Genomic DNA, 17,186 nt, shown 5'->3' with positions numbered 1-17,186 from the left:
AACTTTCAACTATCTTGATTTAAACTAATCGTTAAATGAAATCCGAATATAATACAATCGAAAGATTTAAACACACTTCGAAAATCTACTAACGACTAAACTATCACACCAACGCGCGTTACGAACGAAAAAAGAGCCCTGATGTCCTCTGACAACGGCTTATATGTCGTTTGAGTCTCTCCTACCCTCTCATATTCCTACATTGATTCTCTTCTACCCTCTCATATTCCTACACGGCCTTTCCTGACATAAGCACGTCCCCGGGCTCCTTTGTGTTTAACTTTCTTGACGTCCAAAACGTAGTATTAGCACCAAGGGCAGGAAATTCTTTTCATTCGCACTAGAAGTATTCAGTTTTGAATGTCTTGACATTCCAGACGGGCTTGATTGCGGCTCAGTCCCCTCCACAGGCAGGTCAACCTCCGGAGGCAAGTTGGCGTCATGACACAACTCTTCTCCCTCATTGTCTACGTCTGAAATTGAGAAATATAACGGCAGAAATCTTTTCGATTTTTGATTTAACTCAACAGTAACATCATGGTTAACGTCAATGTAAAGTGAGCTAAACAAACATAGCCCACACAAAGTGGTTGTAAAACATCCCAATAACCAACCACTTGGGGCGGGACTTGTCGGAAGATCGCCCCCTCACACCTCGTCAGAGACCCACAAGGAATTGCTTGAGGCATGACTTGGTGTGTGTGTGAAGGTTATTATAAAAACATATTCCAAAACATACCATCTGATACAGGCAATGTTGGCCGACCAACATCCCATAAATAAACTCATGATCTTTTACAACCACAGCTCGATAGACAACTCACTATCAAAGTCAAGCTTCCGAACATACTAAATTAATTCCTAACCAAGAGACCAGAACCTCAGGATAACGTATCCGATGCACTCCAAGATAAACAATTATCCCAGGCCTATGGTCCCTCCTGGGATAACCGAACCCGATGCACTCCAAGGTAAACGGCTATCCCAGGCTCAACGTACCTCTTAGGATAACCGGCCCGATGCACTCCAAGGCAAATGGTTATCCCAACCTAAGCGTCCCCCCCTCCGGGATAACCGGCCCGATGCACTCCAAGGCAATCGGTTATCCCAGACACAACACCACTTCTAGGACAACCGGGCCCGATGCACTCCAAGGCAAACGGTTGTCCCAGGCACAGCGCCACTTCTGGCATAGCCTGTCCGATGCACTCCAAGACAGCTATCCCAGACCCAGAGATCTAACCTCTAATACAGCGTGTCCGATACACTCCAAGACAAACGCTCACATCGTAACAAGAAACTCATGTCTCCTCGCTTTAACCCCAATACATTTAGAGATTTGTGTCAAAACAAAATTAAAATAAATAACACAATGGGATTAAGTTTCAATAAAATCTCAAAAGGAGTTTTAGTCAAAATTTCAGGCAGAATAAGGCAAATACCTCACCATCAAAGAAAGCAGAACACACATCGGGAGTCCATTCTCACTTCCACGGGACCATATATTCCGCAGCTGCTCGAGTCGATTTGCCGTATGAGCCAGCTAACATCTGCAGCTCATATCGGCAGTGTGATAGTGTCTTCATAATCCGGTATGGTCCCCGCATACATGAGTCCAGCTTCCTTGTTGACTGAGCCACCTTGGTAACAAAAATTAAGGAATTTAGTTCAAAAGAGTGAGCTGTTTACGTCTCTAGTTAGCATAGGCATCTTGACGAGTTTAGTTGGCACGAAGGAGTTTAGATGCCCTCTGACGACTCATTTGACGAAGGACTTCTCGATTACCACTTGAGCCTTCAACAGTAACGTCTCGTATCAAACTACGTATGAGCGGTGTGGCAGCTTCAGCACCTATAAGCAGGTTTAAAGCAGAATATTGAGTTGTCTTGCGTTTTGTTATGTTTAGGATTAGCTGTAACCTCAACAAAACAGCTGGCCAAGTCCTTGACCCAATTAATAAAATCAGTGCTTTGAAACATTGAAACATGCGTCCCCGATCAGTGACAATTAATTTTGGAGTTCCAAAGAGAGACACCATGGTAGTGAAGTGTTGCTTTAGTTCGTCAGTGTCTTGTCGGAACATGGGATACAATAAACAAAATTTTGAAAACGCGTCTATAATAATAAGTACATGACGGTGACCGTCAGTTTCTGGTAGGGGGCCCAAGGTGTCCATATGGACTGCCTCAAATGCTACGTCTGGTTTTCTCCCATGAATGAATGAGCCGTGAAAGAGCACGAGCTACCTTTTTATGAGAAAGGCAAACCAAACAATGGGAAATGTATTTTTTTTTCTTTGCAAATGTTCTCAACCCTGGGAACTAAAAGTGTTTTGTTATCAAGTCTACAGTTTTATCAACCCCTTGATGATCATGTTCGTCGTGAAAATACACATAAGACAGTCTATGGCCTTTTGGAATATAACAACAAAAATTAGGATTTTCACCAATAGGTGAGAGCTTGACTTAAAGGATGTCATAACGACTGAGGTTTAACTGCCCATTCACCAGTTTTTGTCTTAGAGAGTGAGTTTTCTCGTCAGAAGCCTGAGCAACTTGCGCCCAATTTAGCGGTCTTTTAATGGTACATAAGTTAACCGGATTGCGGCTAAGATAATCTGCATGGGACAAAAAACAACCTTTTCTATATTCCAGGTTAGAATCGAATTCTTGGAGGTATACCCACCACCGAGCCACCCTTGGCAACAAGTCTTTCTTACGTTGGGTAAGTTTTAACGTTTTACAGTCAGTAACCACGATGAAGTGTGCAACCACAAGCTATGCCTGAAATACTCTAATACCTTAATCACTGCCAGCGTCTTCAGTTCGTACGAGTGCTACTTCCTCTCAGCCCCCTGAGTGAGTCTACTACAATAAGGCAGTACTCGTTTACGATTTCCCTTATGCACTCTCATCATGACGACTCCGTAACCAATCAAGCTCGCATCAAACGGGGTTCTCAAGGTACGTATCCCACTTCTGATCTTAGAAACAAGGTAAGAATTGACTTTTTAAAAAATAACATTCGATACAATTCCACTGCAAATTTATTAAATTTACATAAAAATAAAAACAATTCTAAATGAATAACTTTCAACTATCTTGATTTAAACTAATCGTTAAATGAAATCCGAATATAATACAATCGAAAGATTTAAACACACTTCGAAAATCTACTAACGACTAAACTATCACACCAACGCGCGTTACGAACGAAAAAAGAGCCCTGATGTCCTCTGACAACGGCTTATATGTCGTTTGAGTCTCTCCTACCCTCTCATATTCCTACATTGATTCTCTTCTACCCTCTCATATTCCTACAATATATATAAATATTAATATGGAAAATATATATTCCCAGGGAAATCTCCACAGAATTTGTTTATGTTATCGTTTCTGTTATTCCACTTTGTAACGCGCTGGTAGTTTTAAAAATAAAACTAGTTATCTAATAACATCCGAGTCTTAATACAATTATAGAACGTAACTGTGTGCAATAAAAATAAACACGGAACCGTATGAACTATTTAAAATAATACTCTATGATAGTAAGTCACCGTTTTAATAAAAATAATATAATCTTATATTCAAAAGTATTCAATAATTTTCTTTTTATCTCTTCGTGTATTTTTTACTTAATATAGAAATACTGTTACTGTGGTTTTCATCTAGAGAAAATACTATTTCAAGGTTAGAGAATTCAGTTTGCTGTAAACTACGATGTTTAGTTATATCGTATAAAAATTATACAATAGAATAAAATATGTATATGCAATCAGAATTAAAAATGCATGAAAATCATAAAGTAATAAAATATTTATTATATGTATTTTTTAAATTTTAATTTTGATTGAAATTTTAATATGCGCTAGGTGTGCTTCTAAACGTTGCACTCGCGTCGCCTTTGACGATATGTTGACATGTGACGTCACTAGCTAAGATGGCCGCCCACACTGTCATGCGTGTTAATTGAGCGTCGGTAATATAAATATTAAAGGCAAATGTTATGAGATTCTAGGATCAGAACAAAAATGATGACGTTATAATTTAGCTTCATCTTTAATACTTCTCTTCATGTTTATTTTGTTAGTTAGTGATTCATCGGAAATAAAGTTGTAAAAGTCAAAATTTAAATGTCTTCTGATTCAATTTTATTTTATATATTTCATCATCTTTATTTTTTCTACTATACCTACTTAGTGTTAGTGAAGCGGTTACTAATATTATGATTCATATATTTATATATAAAGAAATAAACTATAATTTACTTTGCATGCGCCCTTGACTTTGTAAATTTTACTTAACAATGTCTCAAGACTGTTTTGATGAATCTGAGAAATGAAAACGAGTATTTTAAACCAGTAAGTCGACCGTCCGTAGGATCCCGTTCATTGCACACAGATGTTTTTATATTATTGACTAATACCAAGTTCTAACACGATGGTTTGTCTCTCACAGACATACAAATGACATACTTATCTGTATGATAAAGAAATGTAGTGTGATAGGAGGAATTGTAGGTAAATTGTTGATAATCTGGAATACAAATAAAAAACTTGCAATTATGCTGCGATAAATCAACTGGGATGTGACCAACTACAAGTTGTTGCTTCGAACCTTGCTGGTCTTGATGAATTCACCATCCACTAACTTCTACTTGTTATTTTGAATCACTCAGACTTAAATTGATTGAATGTTAAGAACTTACTTAAAGGAATATAGCTCTTCTGGTACAAATAATTTTAAGTATGTCACGAATATCTCTTAAGGATCCTTGGACGAGCATAGTAGAGTTACGGAGAAGCCGTGGTGTTACTATATTAGAAAAAAAAAAACAAAATGTCATATGACCGTCTGTCAATTCTACCGTCCGTTTTGCATCACAGAGTAAAAAGTTATACCTAAATCTTATTTTATAGTTACATGAACATACCTAAAGGCGTTATACCATTTTTATTATGTATGTATTTAATTTGTTGCATAATTATATTCTTTAGTGTTATGCTGCTAGTGTTGATGAATTTTTCATTCCGCACTATCAATTTGAATTTCAATCCAGGCATGCACTGCTTAAATGTCAAGTGATTATAGATTCCTTCAAGTATTTGTTGTACAATCTCGATGTTAGTAATGATGTTAAGGGTGTATGTAATTGTTTTTAATTACTTTACAAACATACAAATTGTATAACGCTGCGGTCTTTATGAAGGGTTGAACGTTTTAACGAAATTGTTTCTCGCCGAAACAAGATGGAGGGTGGTTGTTGAGTAACGAACACAAATTACTTACATTGTTCTGTCTGATTGTGTCGTTTTTTTTTATTGGTATAGAAATAAATATTTATAGACGTTTTATTCAGATAGCTTTTCAGTAAAATATTATGTAATGAAAAAGAGTTGTTAATAGAACCGTTTCAATTTTAAATTATTTTCATCATGAAACAAATCGAAATGCAAACATGATTTTGAAGTACACCTAGAACAGAAGTATTATGTATAACGTGTCATTACGTAATTATTATTAATACAATTATTACTTACTAGAAGTCATTACTGCGACATTTTCGTATTACAATGCCACTATTGGGTGGAATCCTTTGGTGGTACAACTTCGTATTCGTTTTTAATGTCAACGATAACAACGACATGGCACAAACTGTTATTCCAAACGTCGAATTCACTTAAGAGTGGTTGAATTCAGAAGACATTGCAGAGATTTCATAGGAGGACGTCGCTCTGACGTATTTCCGGGTTTTAATTTTCGTTAATACATCTATATATAAATACAATATTTAGTAAGAAGCTTCGGCTGTATATTGCATGCCGCAGCCGAGCAATCTATATTAATCTGTATTCGTAAGTTTTCTTGTCCTATAAATACCTCGATGACAACGCGATTGATTTATTATTTAATAAATTTTCTATGTGATTTATTACTTAATAAGTGTTCGTCCCATAGGTTTTAAATTATTATTCCACTTATTATTTTATAATAGGGGTCGATTTAATATGGTCGCGTTCGTATTGTTTTTTTATTACGTAATATTATTTGCTCGATATGTTATCGTGTGACGTCACCAGTGCTAGATGTAAACAAAACGGTTATTCATACACAGCGAAGTGTACACAAACAAAGAATAAATCATTTAAATTGTTATAAATTAAATTAGTATAGTAATTAGTTTGTCTGAAATAAAAGAAAAAAATATTGAACATTATTAATGATATATTAGGTATCGATACATTATATGATACGGCTTAATTGGTAAGGCGTTTAGGTAATACAACTTACTTCCTACGGTGTTGCTTACCTTTCCTTAAAAAGTGACGAAATCGTTAGGGAAGACAGTGCACTCAGACCCTCACTGACACTTCCTACCTACAGATAAAACGTTTCGTTTTTCCTCTATTTTATTTCTTTTTGTAATAGTCCTATCTTATTCTTACGAATATTCCCTGTTTTGAATATATAAATTTAAAAAATAATTCATAATATATGAACCTAATTGTCAATAAAATACCTTTATGTCTCAAATCTTTGACATATAAGTAATTATACTTGAAATATGGAGATGATTAATGATATGTAATTTGTTTCAGGGGGATCATACTCCGCGGCAGGGTCAGACCGCCAAGCATGTTGCGCCCGGAGTCACCCCTCGCTGATCACCGCAGCCTTCTGCCCCGCCGTCTTCTACCGGCCAAGGCACAAATCGCACCAGTTGATAAGAAGAAGAACAGACGATCTCTGGAACTAAACCCTCCGTCCAACGACCACGCCCCATACGACTATCCCAAACTCCTCATATCGAAGACCACTGATTCACTTAACACGGAATGCCCTCGGAAACTGATCAACAAACAAGACTCCTCTGATAGTCTCAAGCGAGCGTTGTTATCCAAAGAAGATAAGAAATGTGCATTGAAAGAAGTAGACAAGAAGGTCTTAACTAAACAGGACTCAAACGAGAGCCTCAAGAAGAACCCGCTCAGCCGACAAGATTCGAATGATAGCGCGAAAAGAAGAGACTCGGATCCGAAATGGCTGAGATCAGATGAAAAGAAATCTGTGGAGATTAAGAGAGGCGGTGATAAGAAAGGTCTACTGGAGACCGATATAGATGATGCGTGTAAACGTATCTACGAGAGGAGAACGGGCTGCGCTCGGCCTACTCTGCCTCCTGTGGCGGAGAAGGGCGTGTCCCCCAAATCACCGAACGGAAGCCCCATAACGCCGGGGGTGGTCGCTGTCGCTGAGGGGGTAGTGCGATGGGGTAGTGGACTACTGTCTCCCAAAGACGAGCCAAGACTGAGACCAGCCAGGAGCTGGTATGGATATGGAACACTGCCCACTGACGGTGACAAGGTAATAATATATACATATATATACATTTACAAATATTTATATTAAACCAATATGTAATAAATATTGTAGGCATTCCTAGACGAACTAATTAATTAACATATCAATAAGAAATGATAATTTAAATGTTATAACATTTCAAGGTATCAATATTACTTCTTCATAGGTGTAAATTTACCAGACCAAGTATAGTCACTATATGGGTTTAAATAAAGAAATATAAAAATCTATTCTCAGCGTAAAAATAATTGATCTAGCTGTCTGAGATGTTGCTTGGGTTTTCTGAAATGATCGAGGTAATAACTGTTTTAAATATTACGATATATATTTTATGATATGCGATAAGGATATTGTGTTATGATATCGTTATAATGATATTTTCCTCGTTTCAAGTTTTTATAATAAACGTGGGTTATTTCGTTGGGCTTTTACACTTCATTTTGTGTTGATATGTGAACCCCGCTCTGAAAGTGACTTGTTTATAAGAATACACTACAAAGTCCTTATAGTTTTTTACGCTGCTAAACAGCTCCTGTTCGCGTTAATGTTGATAATTTTAATTAATATTCTAATGTGTGTACGTAAAAAATGATTCGTTCGTTTAACTGCTCAGGTATTTTTCTTGAAGACGCTATTAAAATTTGGCGTGTATGTTTTCTTCGCTTAAAATTTGTTAAAAAAAAATATAAAGTTCTTGAAATATGTTAATTATTAAGTGATTTTTTTATTTTTAAGTATGCTTAAGATAGTTTCACTGTTTTATATACATATATGTATATTTATTTAAAAATAATAATTTGACAATTATTATGATATTTCCTTCAAAAAGGATAACAGAAAAAAATGGTTCACAAAAAATATAGTACAATGAGTTTATATTTTAGTTAATGAAATGCTCATTAAAATTAGTTTATTCAATATGATTTTTTTTTTCTATATAGTCGTATAAAGTCAGTATCGACTTAAAAATTTTATTATGAAAAAAATATAAAAATCATCCGAACGAAGACTTGACAGTGTTAATTTAATAAAATAAAAAGATCGGAGAAAATAAATCAATAAAATATTCATAAACAAATGGATAAAAGAATAAAATTGCAAATTTATTATTAATTTTAATGTCGTGTAATGTACGCTAGTCGTCACGATTCGAGCTCATGTAAATTTTATCTTATCAATATAAAATGCACTCGCTGCCTTATCGCCGACCGGTTTAAGATAATCTCTATGTTATTTCATTTCAATATCGTAGCGTTTGTGTTTTCTTTAAAATAATGTTATCTTTTATTATCTTTAATGTGACGTTACGATAACAGCCGTTTCAGATTTCGTCTTCAGTTGTCAGTATGAATCGTTTATGTACATGTATTTTTTTTAGTTTTCTTATGAAGAATTTAAAAATTTTACTATTAAATATTTTTTTAAGTATAAGCTGTGATTAAGCCAACGAAAGGCTGTTTGTTGATTGCACTAAGACTATCGTGAACGACATGCCTCGATGAGCGTTGGTTAGACACGTGTATAAATTTCATTACTTATAAAAGTTTTGTAGTTTTAGACAAAGATTTAATAAAATTTAATATGTTATACATACAGACGGACACATTGTTAGTCATGATGCTCAGAATCACAAATATTCGTTTTTAAGAAGGATGTGTTTTTGTGGAACTCGGTTTGTTACTGAAATAGATCTATAAAATACATCGTCTGATAAAATATAGTTAAAACATGGAATAAGATGACTACGTGATGTACAAAATTATAGTGAAGTATTAACATATAACCGCGTACCGGACGTCCGACTTATTGGCTTTTATCTCAGCTGTTTTATATAAGAATTGCGTTTAGAAAAAAACATCACTTTTTAAATTAATATACTGTCAGATAGAGATTTATTATATATATATAGAGAATAAAAAATAAAAAATGTTTCTTTTTATTGACGACGTTCTTAATGGCATATCGTTGCTTAATATTAGAATGAAACCTTGGAATTTGAATAATATTTTAATGAACTCATTAAAACAGACGAAAAAAAAATACAAGAAACATCTAGGCTGAAAAAAATATTAAATTTGAATTTTTTTTTATAGTTTTTTTTTGCATGCCTTAAATTGTGTTGTAAATATGTTAAATATAATAACTCTATATAATTATTAAAAAAATTCAAGGTTAACACACAATCTAAAACAATTTTTGATTTCCGATAATTTTTAGATCTGGTCAACTCATTAAGGTACATAATTAAATTTAAGTTTGTGGTCTTTCCACAAAGTCCTTAAACTGTTCCGCGTATTTGTTTTGTATTTTCGTTAATAGGTATAATTACGATTTTAAAGAATTCCAGCGTTTTCACCAAACGTAAGTGATGATACGAATATATCTTCAGTTTTACCTCGCGTCTATACCTATATCAGATGACAAGAGGACATGACGAACTCATGGACACTTGCATCTCGTCTCCATTTGAACACGGTTATTGCAAAATAAAAGAAAGGTCGGCTTCAAAGTTAAACAGACTTTAACTAGAAGTTAAACAGATTTTTACTAGAGAAATCGGAGAATATGGCTTAGTTAAAAAAAACAGCATAGAAAAAGTATTTCGATCAAAAGTGGTTATATGAATGATCTCGTCTAATTTATATTTAGATGCGATTGATTTGATTCTGCGAGGCTTTGTCTAGACTCTAGAGTCTAGACGAATCCCATGATTAGCAAAGATGGGCCTACGTCTACAAATTATTCGGAATGTGGAATAACAGCAGTCGTCCGTGAACTATAGAGAACATTAAATGTAAAAGGCCTTTTAGAAATATATTAATTCTGTGTTTCTTGTTCAGTGATAAAAATATATACGTTTAGGCATCAAATTGTACATCTATTATCTAGTCATGTTTTATAGATATACTAGGAAATGAGCTTAGCCATATTAAACTCTGATAAGATGAGCATTGTCATCGTTATGAGGTTTTTTCTATTTCTCAAGGGTTTTTGAATCAGATCCCAGCTTGGTAACATTACACTACCTGGGGATTATGCATTTACGATTCAAAAAGTAATCTTCATTATAGTCTTTTAATTGATGTATTTAGTAATACCGTAACAAATGTTAAGTTGAATTGTTAAAGTCCGTCTGTTGAAGTCTTTTTAGGACGAAGTAACTAATGACCTACCTGTTAGTGAAATTGCCGTCAAAATCGCTCTGGCCGTTCTAGAGATTAGTCGGAACAAGCAGGCGGACAAAAATTTTAACAATTGCAGTTTTGGTGAAGGTGTCGTATAACTTTCATGAAAGGTTGTCTTTCATGAAATGTGATTACAAACAGACATATCAATTTTATTAATTAGTACAGATAAGGCTCTGTTTAAAAAGTCATGTCACTTAATGCTAATTAGTTATAATCCGAATATGGCAGATATTATTGATTTTTGGTGGGCTTAACCAATTGAATTGTAATATTTGCACCAATATAATACTGTCTGACTTTCAAACCGTTGTCACTTCATAATTAAAAACAAATTTATATTTATATTGATTAGTTTATGTCGAGAATGTACGAAGGTATCATTAAACCACGATACGAGTATTATTTCGTCGCATCAAACGCGTGTCATGCGGACGTGGTTATTTACTGATGACTCTCATTTCGAATACATTGTTTTCTTAGCGATTACTTTGTCATGTAATCATTTGTTGCCGTGATGCAACCTTCAGTTTTATAACATATGGATGCATTTACTATATCTTTTAACTTTCTGGAATGTAAATTTCATTTAATCGCTTAAATGCTAGTTCAAATTATTTCTTACAACACAAAAAAAGATCGACAATGGATAAAAATGTCTTTATGCGTTGTTTGTACATTAAAATAGTGTATATAAATAGGCGGTCAATTTTAAGAGTTAATGTAATCAAAGTAACATAACTAACCTATAGCTGAGGCCTCGTCCAGTCGCCCAGTATAAATGTAGGTCAAAAGTCGGAACATCATTGTGTATTATAATCTGAGGTCAGTGCCTCCTGAGGCCTCTGTTCTTATTAGCCTCTATGTATACCGCTGACCCGGTTAGGTTTTAAATTTTCCTTTGTTGCACTGTTCGTATAATATTTCGTAGTGTTTTGGCTCGTATCTTTTTTGGTTTCAACGTAACAGACTCCAACTCGCTCCATGTTGATATACAAGTGTCTCTAACGCCTCACACAGCTATATAGATTGTATAAATAATCGTGCACGGCAACGAACACGTTAAGATCAAAGACGTTGAAACCTTGACAGAGTCAATGAAATCATATTCATGACAACTGTAGGAAGTGATACGGTTACATGAACCGTATAGGGCATTTAAATTCACGTATCCCGGTTTTTATATTATCAAGGAAGCGTTTACACGGCATTAAGCGGGCGGCTGTCGACGCGTGCGCACGTTACCGTGCTACCGTTCTTATCACGTGCTATATATACGTATATATTATTGTAATAGTGTCTGTGATTGTGTTGTTCTTATACTTTCTGGATTATTGCTCACAAAGATATGCCGAACGATCGTCGCTCGAGGGTGAGATAATTATGTTTATGCTACCATTTATTTTTTTCGCGGAGTTCGTGGCCCGTCAGTATTGGGGTCATGAGTTATATTTGGCACTGATAAGGGTCATGTAAACGTTACTGAAGAACGGACTCAGAACTCCTCAAAATAACTGATGGTTTGTCAAGCATAGTATTTAATTTATTTTACATTTATTACTATTTGAGAAACACTAACGAGGTTTAATTTATCTTTTATATATTTTTATTTAAGAGATCCTGAGTTAATCGTTTATTAAATAGGTCATAACACATTCACTAATGCGTTTAAAATTCCAATTGAATAAAATATATAATATATTTCTCAAATAAATATATAGTGTAAGGTCTTTATATGCCTTTTCTTGGATGTATACACATTTGGACCTTGGTGTGTTTATACATTTTATCTTAAATATGATATTCATTATATATGAATAGAGTTATTGTTGACCCACAGGTGGGTCCTTGGACTAGTGATGATTTTCTTTATGGAAACCATTAAATTATCGAGGTCCATCATAAAATATTATTTGACATTTTTTTTTATACGTTTATTATTAGTTTTCCGTAAGTTATGCAATATGCATTATTAATAAGAACCTTTATAACTGCCAATAAAATTATAAATTAAAAATATTTAATATACAATTCAAGTGGTAAATGAGTCCGTAATAAGCTGATATTGTTAAGGGTTTGTTTGTCATTTGATTACTCGAAACGGTAAAACATATTTTGGTTACAATAAAAAAAATTAATTCGCAAACCTCGCGCTGTCTAAGTTATGGTCGGAAGCCTATTGTGAAATTAGGATTTTTTTTCAATAAATTAAATTATGACCGACAAGGTTGAAATTATTTCTTTAAAATAGATTTAAGCAGAAAATAAATTAGAACATTTTATTCGGACTCCGAACGTGTTACTTATCATCATCTTAATAAATTTATGTGAATTCATAAATAGATAATGTTCAATTTCAATAAAAAAAATTTTTTTTGTCGCTTATAACTTTTTTGGGGTTTCGCTTAACAAAAAAAAACCATACAAGCATACTAACTGAACAAGTCAAGACGGACAATATTTTTCTGCTTCATATAGTATCATAGTAATATAACCTCAGAAATATAAATATTATTGTTATTCGCCATTGATATAAATACATACGATTCACGATAAACATAACCTCGACATATATAAATATATAGCCTTCATATCGATTATAGAATTTTAAAGACGTATCATGATGATGTCGTTTATAAGTTTTCGCCTATAAATATTATGAAATTGTCATCATAGCAAGCAGATATCTAGTTTAAGTAAATTTATATATATAACTATGATAGAGATAGAGTTAAAAATATGCATAAGAATTTAGCAGACGGACATACAATGAGATACATAGTTAATATAGGCTGTTAAATGTTTGTTTGTTTGTTTTATGCGGAACTTGTGTTACAGCCATAGTGCTACCATCGTGTGAGGGGAGATTTACCGAAACTCGACACACTGACCTTCATCTCGCTATGAGCGGAACACATTAGCAACATAACATATATATGTACGGTCTCATTCACAAATATATTGCATTCACAATACACGGAATAATTTACAAGGTTCTATTGTTTAAGATATAAACCCGTTAACTCAATGTATCACTGTGCAGAATTTTACATTAAGTTTACCTAGAAATACAAAATTGATAGGACTTACTAGAAAACTTAATTCGTACTGCAATGTGACGAACAGTTCGTGGAACGTTATCAACATTTTGCTAAACTAATTTAGACTTTGGTTACTCGTGAAACAATAATAATATGATCTGCGACAGAAACAAACGAAAAGACAAAAGAAACAAAGGTAAGGGATAAGTAGGAAGCAGAAACGACGGACTTATTACTGATTGACTATTTGCATATACATATATAATATATTCAACCGTTAAACAAAGAAGTGACGGAACAAATGTCCTTTGTTTAAACAAATAATTTATGCATATAGAATAATACATATAAAATTAATGGCCTATTTAAGAAGAGATATTCTGAGATGTCAATAGAACATGTTATTCGTCTGTATGTTTCTCACACGCTGAATCTAATGACGCTTACAGTGGTCAGTAGGAGTGTGACTAAGACTCGGATAAAATTAGTATGGTTTGTGACGTCACCGCTTTAATAATTGTTATCAGTGATACAATTAAAGTCTGTATGAATCATTAGATAATAACATGCTAAATATCATAACGTAATTGTTTCTTAACACGTATATATATAATAGTTGGGCGATTGTAAAAATATTAATAGCCTTTTATGTATATGAATATTTGATAAATGTATTGTTATAATCTGTTCACCAGGTAGATGCTGTAATATTGGACCTTCATGGAGAATTTATATACATAATTTATGATCTGTAAGCATGAGTTTTAGAAATAATAATTTGGACAACAAAAAATTTTGAAATCGTCCTTCGATGTAAGAATTGTAAATTATAATATATTTGTTCTGGAGATAAATAGAAGTTGTACATATGAATTAAATAAAAACCTTTGAAATAATTCAAGAAAATAAGTTCGTTTTGATTAAAATTTTTAATATTAATGAAGTCTTTTGGTCGTGTTCCTTATAAAAACAATTTAAAATAACAACGGACAAATAATTTTCAAAGGAGTCTCGGCATTTACTTTTAATTTAAATATCAATAATATTAAAGTTTTTTAGGATTCTTTTACCGCCAGCTCTTTGTTTAATATTAAAATTGCGAATTTCTAATGCAAATTATTCAACAATTTTGAAACAACAACATCTATTAAAAATATGTAAATCAGAGCATAAATTGATAAAAATCAGCACAAAATAACATTAATACTGCGTTTTATTTATCTTTAATATCAGTAAAAATAATATTTTTGATATCAGTGCATTGTTCTCTTCTATGGCAACCATTTTATTTCGATGCACATGCCTTCGTTATAGCTTTCTTTATAGAGAGTGTAAGTATCGAATAAGAAAGTAAAAGATTTTTTTTGCTACAATTCACCATCAATATTCTTTTTATGAAACATTCACTATTATATAACAATTTGAAAGAAAATCGTTTCAGTTGATTTTCAGGTTTTCAACTAACATTCGCCTAAACTCTATATATACATACATATAATAGTATGCTCTAGAAGCGTTTTTTATATATATACTGCTGAAGAATATTTTAACAGTACCAGAAATAAGTGACAAAGATATATTCATATTCATATAAATAAGATATGTATATTTAAAGTAATTAAAAAACTTCTTTTGTGAGTTATGAATATTTTGATCTCCTAGTTCAAGGGATCACAAATAGTGGTGCGCCCTCAAGTACTAATAACCTGTTAACTGTCGGTAAAAAATTCTGCAGGTGATTTGGTTTGATTAGACTGTAGGTAGCCTGAGATGGTTCATATCTTTACTTTAAGACAAAATCTTCTCCTATTTCTTAAAACCTGAAGCCACCACATTATGAACATCATTTCACGGCATCCACTACTGACGGAACAAAAACATTGTTTTAAATCTCTGGATCACCAACCTACGTGGAACCTTTGAAAGCTCCTACTCAAGCTTCTTATTCTTTTCATTTAAAATGCATCGTTTAGTACCATCCGTTCCGTTGGTAACCATGGTAACCCGCTACGCCGCGGTAGGTGCTGCTGGAAAAAAAGACATCGCTCTGGGGAATGATGAGTATCAACGCACGAGCACTCGTACCTGTGGTGTAGGGTTTGTGTCCATAGAGTCCTTTTAACTAGTCAAAAGAAAATTGCGGAATTTTTTATATTAACGATACTCTTAAGATTTGCTTTTTTTTACTTTTAAACTTACAGTCTGCTCTATTTGTTTAGAAGTTCATAGAATCATTGTATATTGTATATTTATTAAATATCTTTAGTCGTATTGTGACCTCACGCATCACCGTTATGTTGCTTCTTGTTTGTCAAAATTATTATATCAGAATAGCTAAATCTTCACCTTTATTTCACGGTTACCAAATAAACATTTATTCTACTATTTGATGATCCGAATCTTTGGCAATGTTCTCAAAAATGTATAGAAATATTTTCATCGGTTTAAATACACAAACGATTGGACAACTTCCTGTTCGCTCTTGATATTTGTAGTAAAATTGTTATCTCACATTTATCTAAAACACTGCAAAATTTTATAAACTTCTGTTTAGTAGATTTTTGTAAGAGAAACAATCATTCATACATTTTAATTTTTTGCTTCGAAAATTTTACCAAATGTTTATCGCTAGTAAGAGTTATAAATAATACCAAAATGATAAGTAAGAAATAACTAAGATTATGTTTTTTAATAACTCACCTTTTAAAAGGCGATTTCGCAATTAAGTTTGGCAATACTTCAAGGCTGTTTTTTTTGTTAATTTTCTTTTAATCTTTTTAATTGTATTTCTTGCTTCGGTTTCTCAATGCTATGTGATGTAACCTGTCTATTGTTACTTTTTTCCTATTTTATTAAAACGATCGAACCACCAACAGTTCTTACTTTGAGATGCCTTAGGTTGGAAAAAGCGTGTTTTTTTATTTGACTACTTGTTTCTTATAGTGAGCATTAAACGATTATCTGCTGGTTTCCGATCAGACTTTTAGTTCAAAAGAACCTCGTGAATCATAAAACTTTTAATTTTTTTACATCGTCACAAGATAAATCTTAATTTTATCGTATCTTAAATCCGAAACGTTTTTGTGATCTTGAAACAAAATAAGGTTGTTTGAAAAATTTTATATAAAAGAAGGGTGATGCTGTTTCATTACGATACCTCAAAGAACTTCCGAGTTTAAAGGCGGAGAGTTTTAATTCATCTCGAATAGGATTTTTATCTCATGAACGCCGGCGAGCCAAAGTTAAGCGCGCCATTGTGAGTCTGTCATAAGAGTTCCATGAATTACATCTCTAGATTTAATGCCTGTAAATGATGAAATGATTACAATTCCTTATACCTAAAACGGTAATTATATTTGTGTTTGAATTGTATTAATTTACTCTCTGTTTTCCTCTCGAGTAACGTATGAACAATGTTCATTGCGATCAGACAATAACGGTGAAGTGTGATTTTATCTCCTGAACTACTTACCGCTATCTCAATTTATATCATGAATATAAACAAGAGTCTCGGTCGATGCTAACAAGGAAATGTAAACATGGGAAGTGAAGTTGGCATTTTAAAATCTTAAGTTATTAAAATACAAATGTTTATTTGA

At 33.2% G+C, this 17,186-nt stretch overlaps 1 protein-coding gene across 1 annotated transcript in view; it reads left to right on the top strand.

Annotated features, from left to right (window-relative positions):
• The window catches only part of LOC116772290 (uncharacterized), a 66,683-nt gene that overhangs the window by 7,429 nt on the left and 42,068 nt on the right, over positions 1-17,186 (top strand). Inside the window, exon 3 of the mRNA XM_032664411.2 lies at positions 6,599-7,364. Within this exon, the coding sequence (XP_032520302.1) occupies positions 6,636-7,364 (729 nt within the window). The 5' untranslated portion in view covers positions 6,599-6,635. The remainder of the gene's footprint in view (positions 1-6,598; positions 7,365-17,186) is intronic.

Source organism: Danaus plexippus, chromosome 12 (genome assembly GCF_018135715.1).
Source record: "Danaus plexippus chromosome 12, MEX_DaPlex, whole genome shotgun sequence".
Classification (NCBI taxonomy): domain Eukaryota; kingdom Metazoa; phylum Arthropoda; class Insecta; order Lepidoptera; family Nymphalidae; genus Danaus; species Danaus plexippus.
The sequence above is the reverse complement of the archived record's forward strand: the minus strand, read 5'-3'. Positions and strand labels throughout refer to the sequence as shown.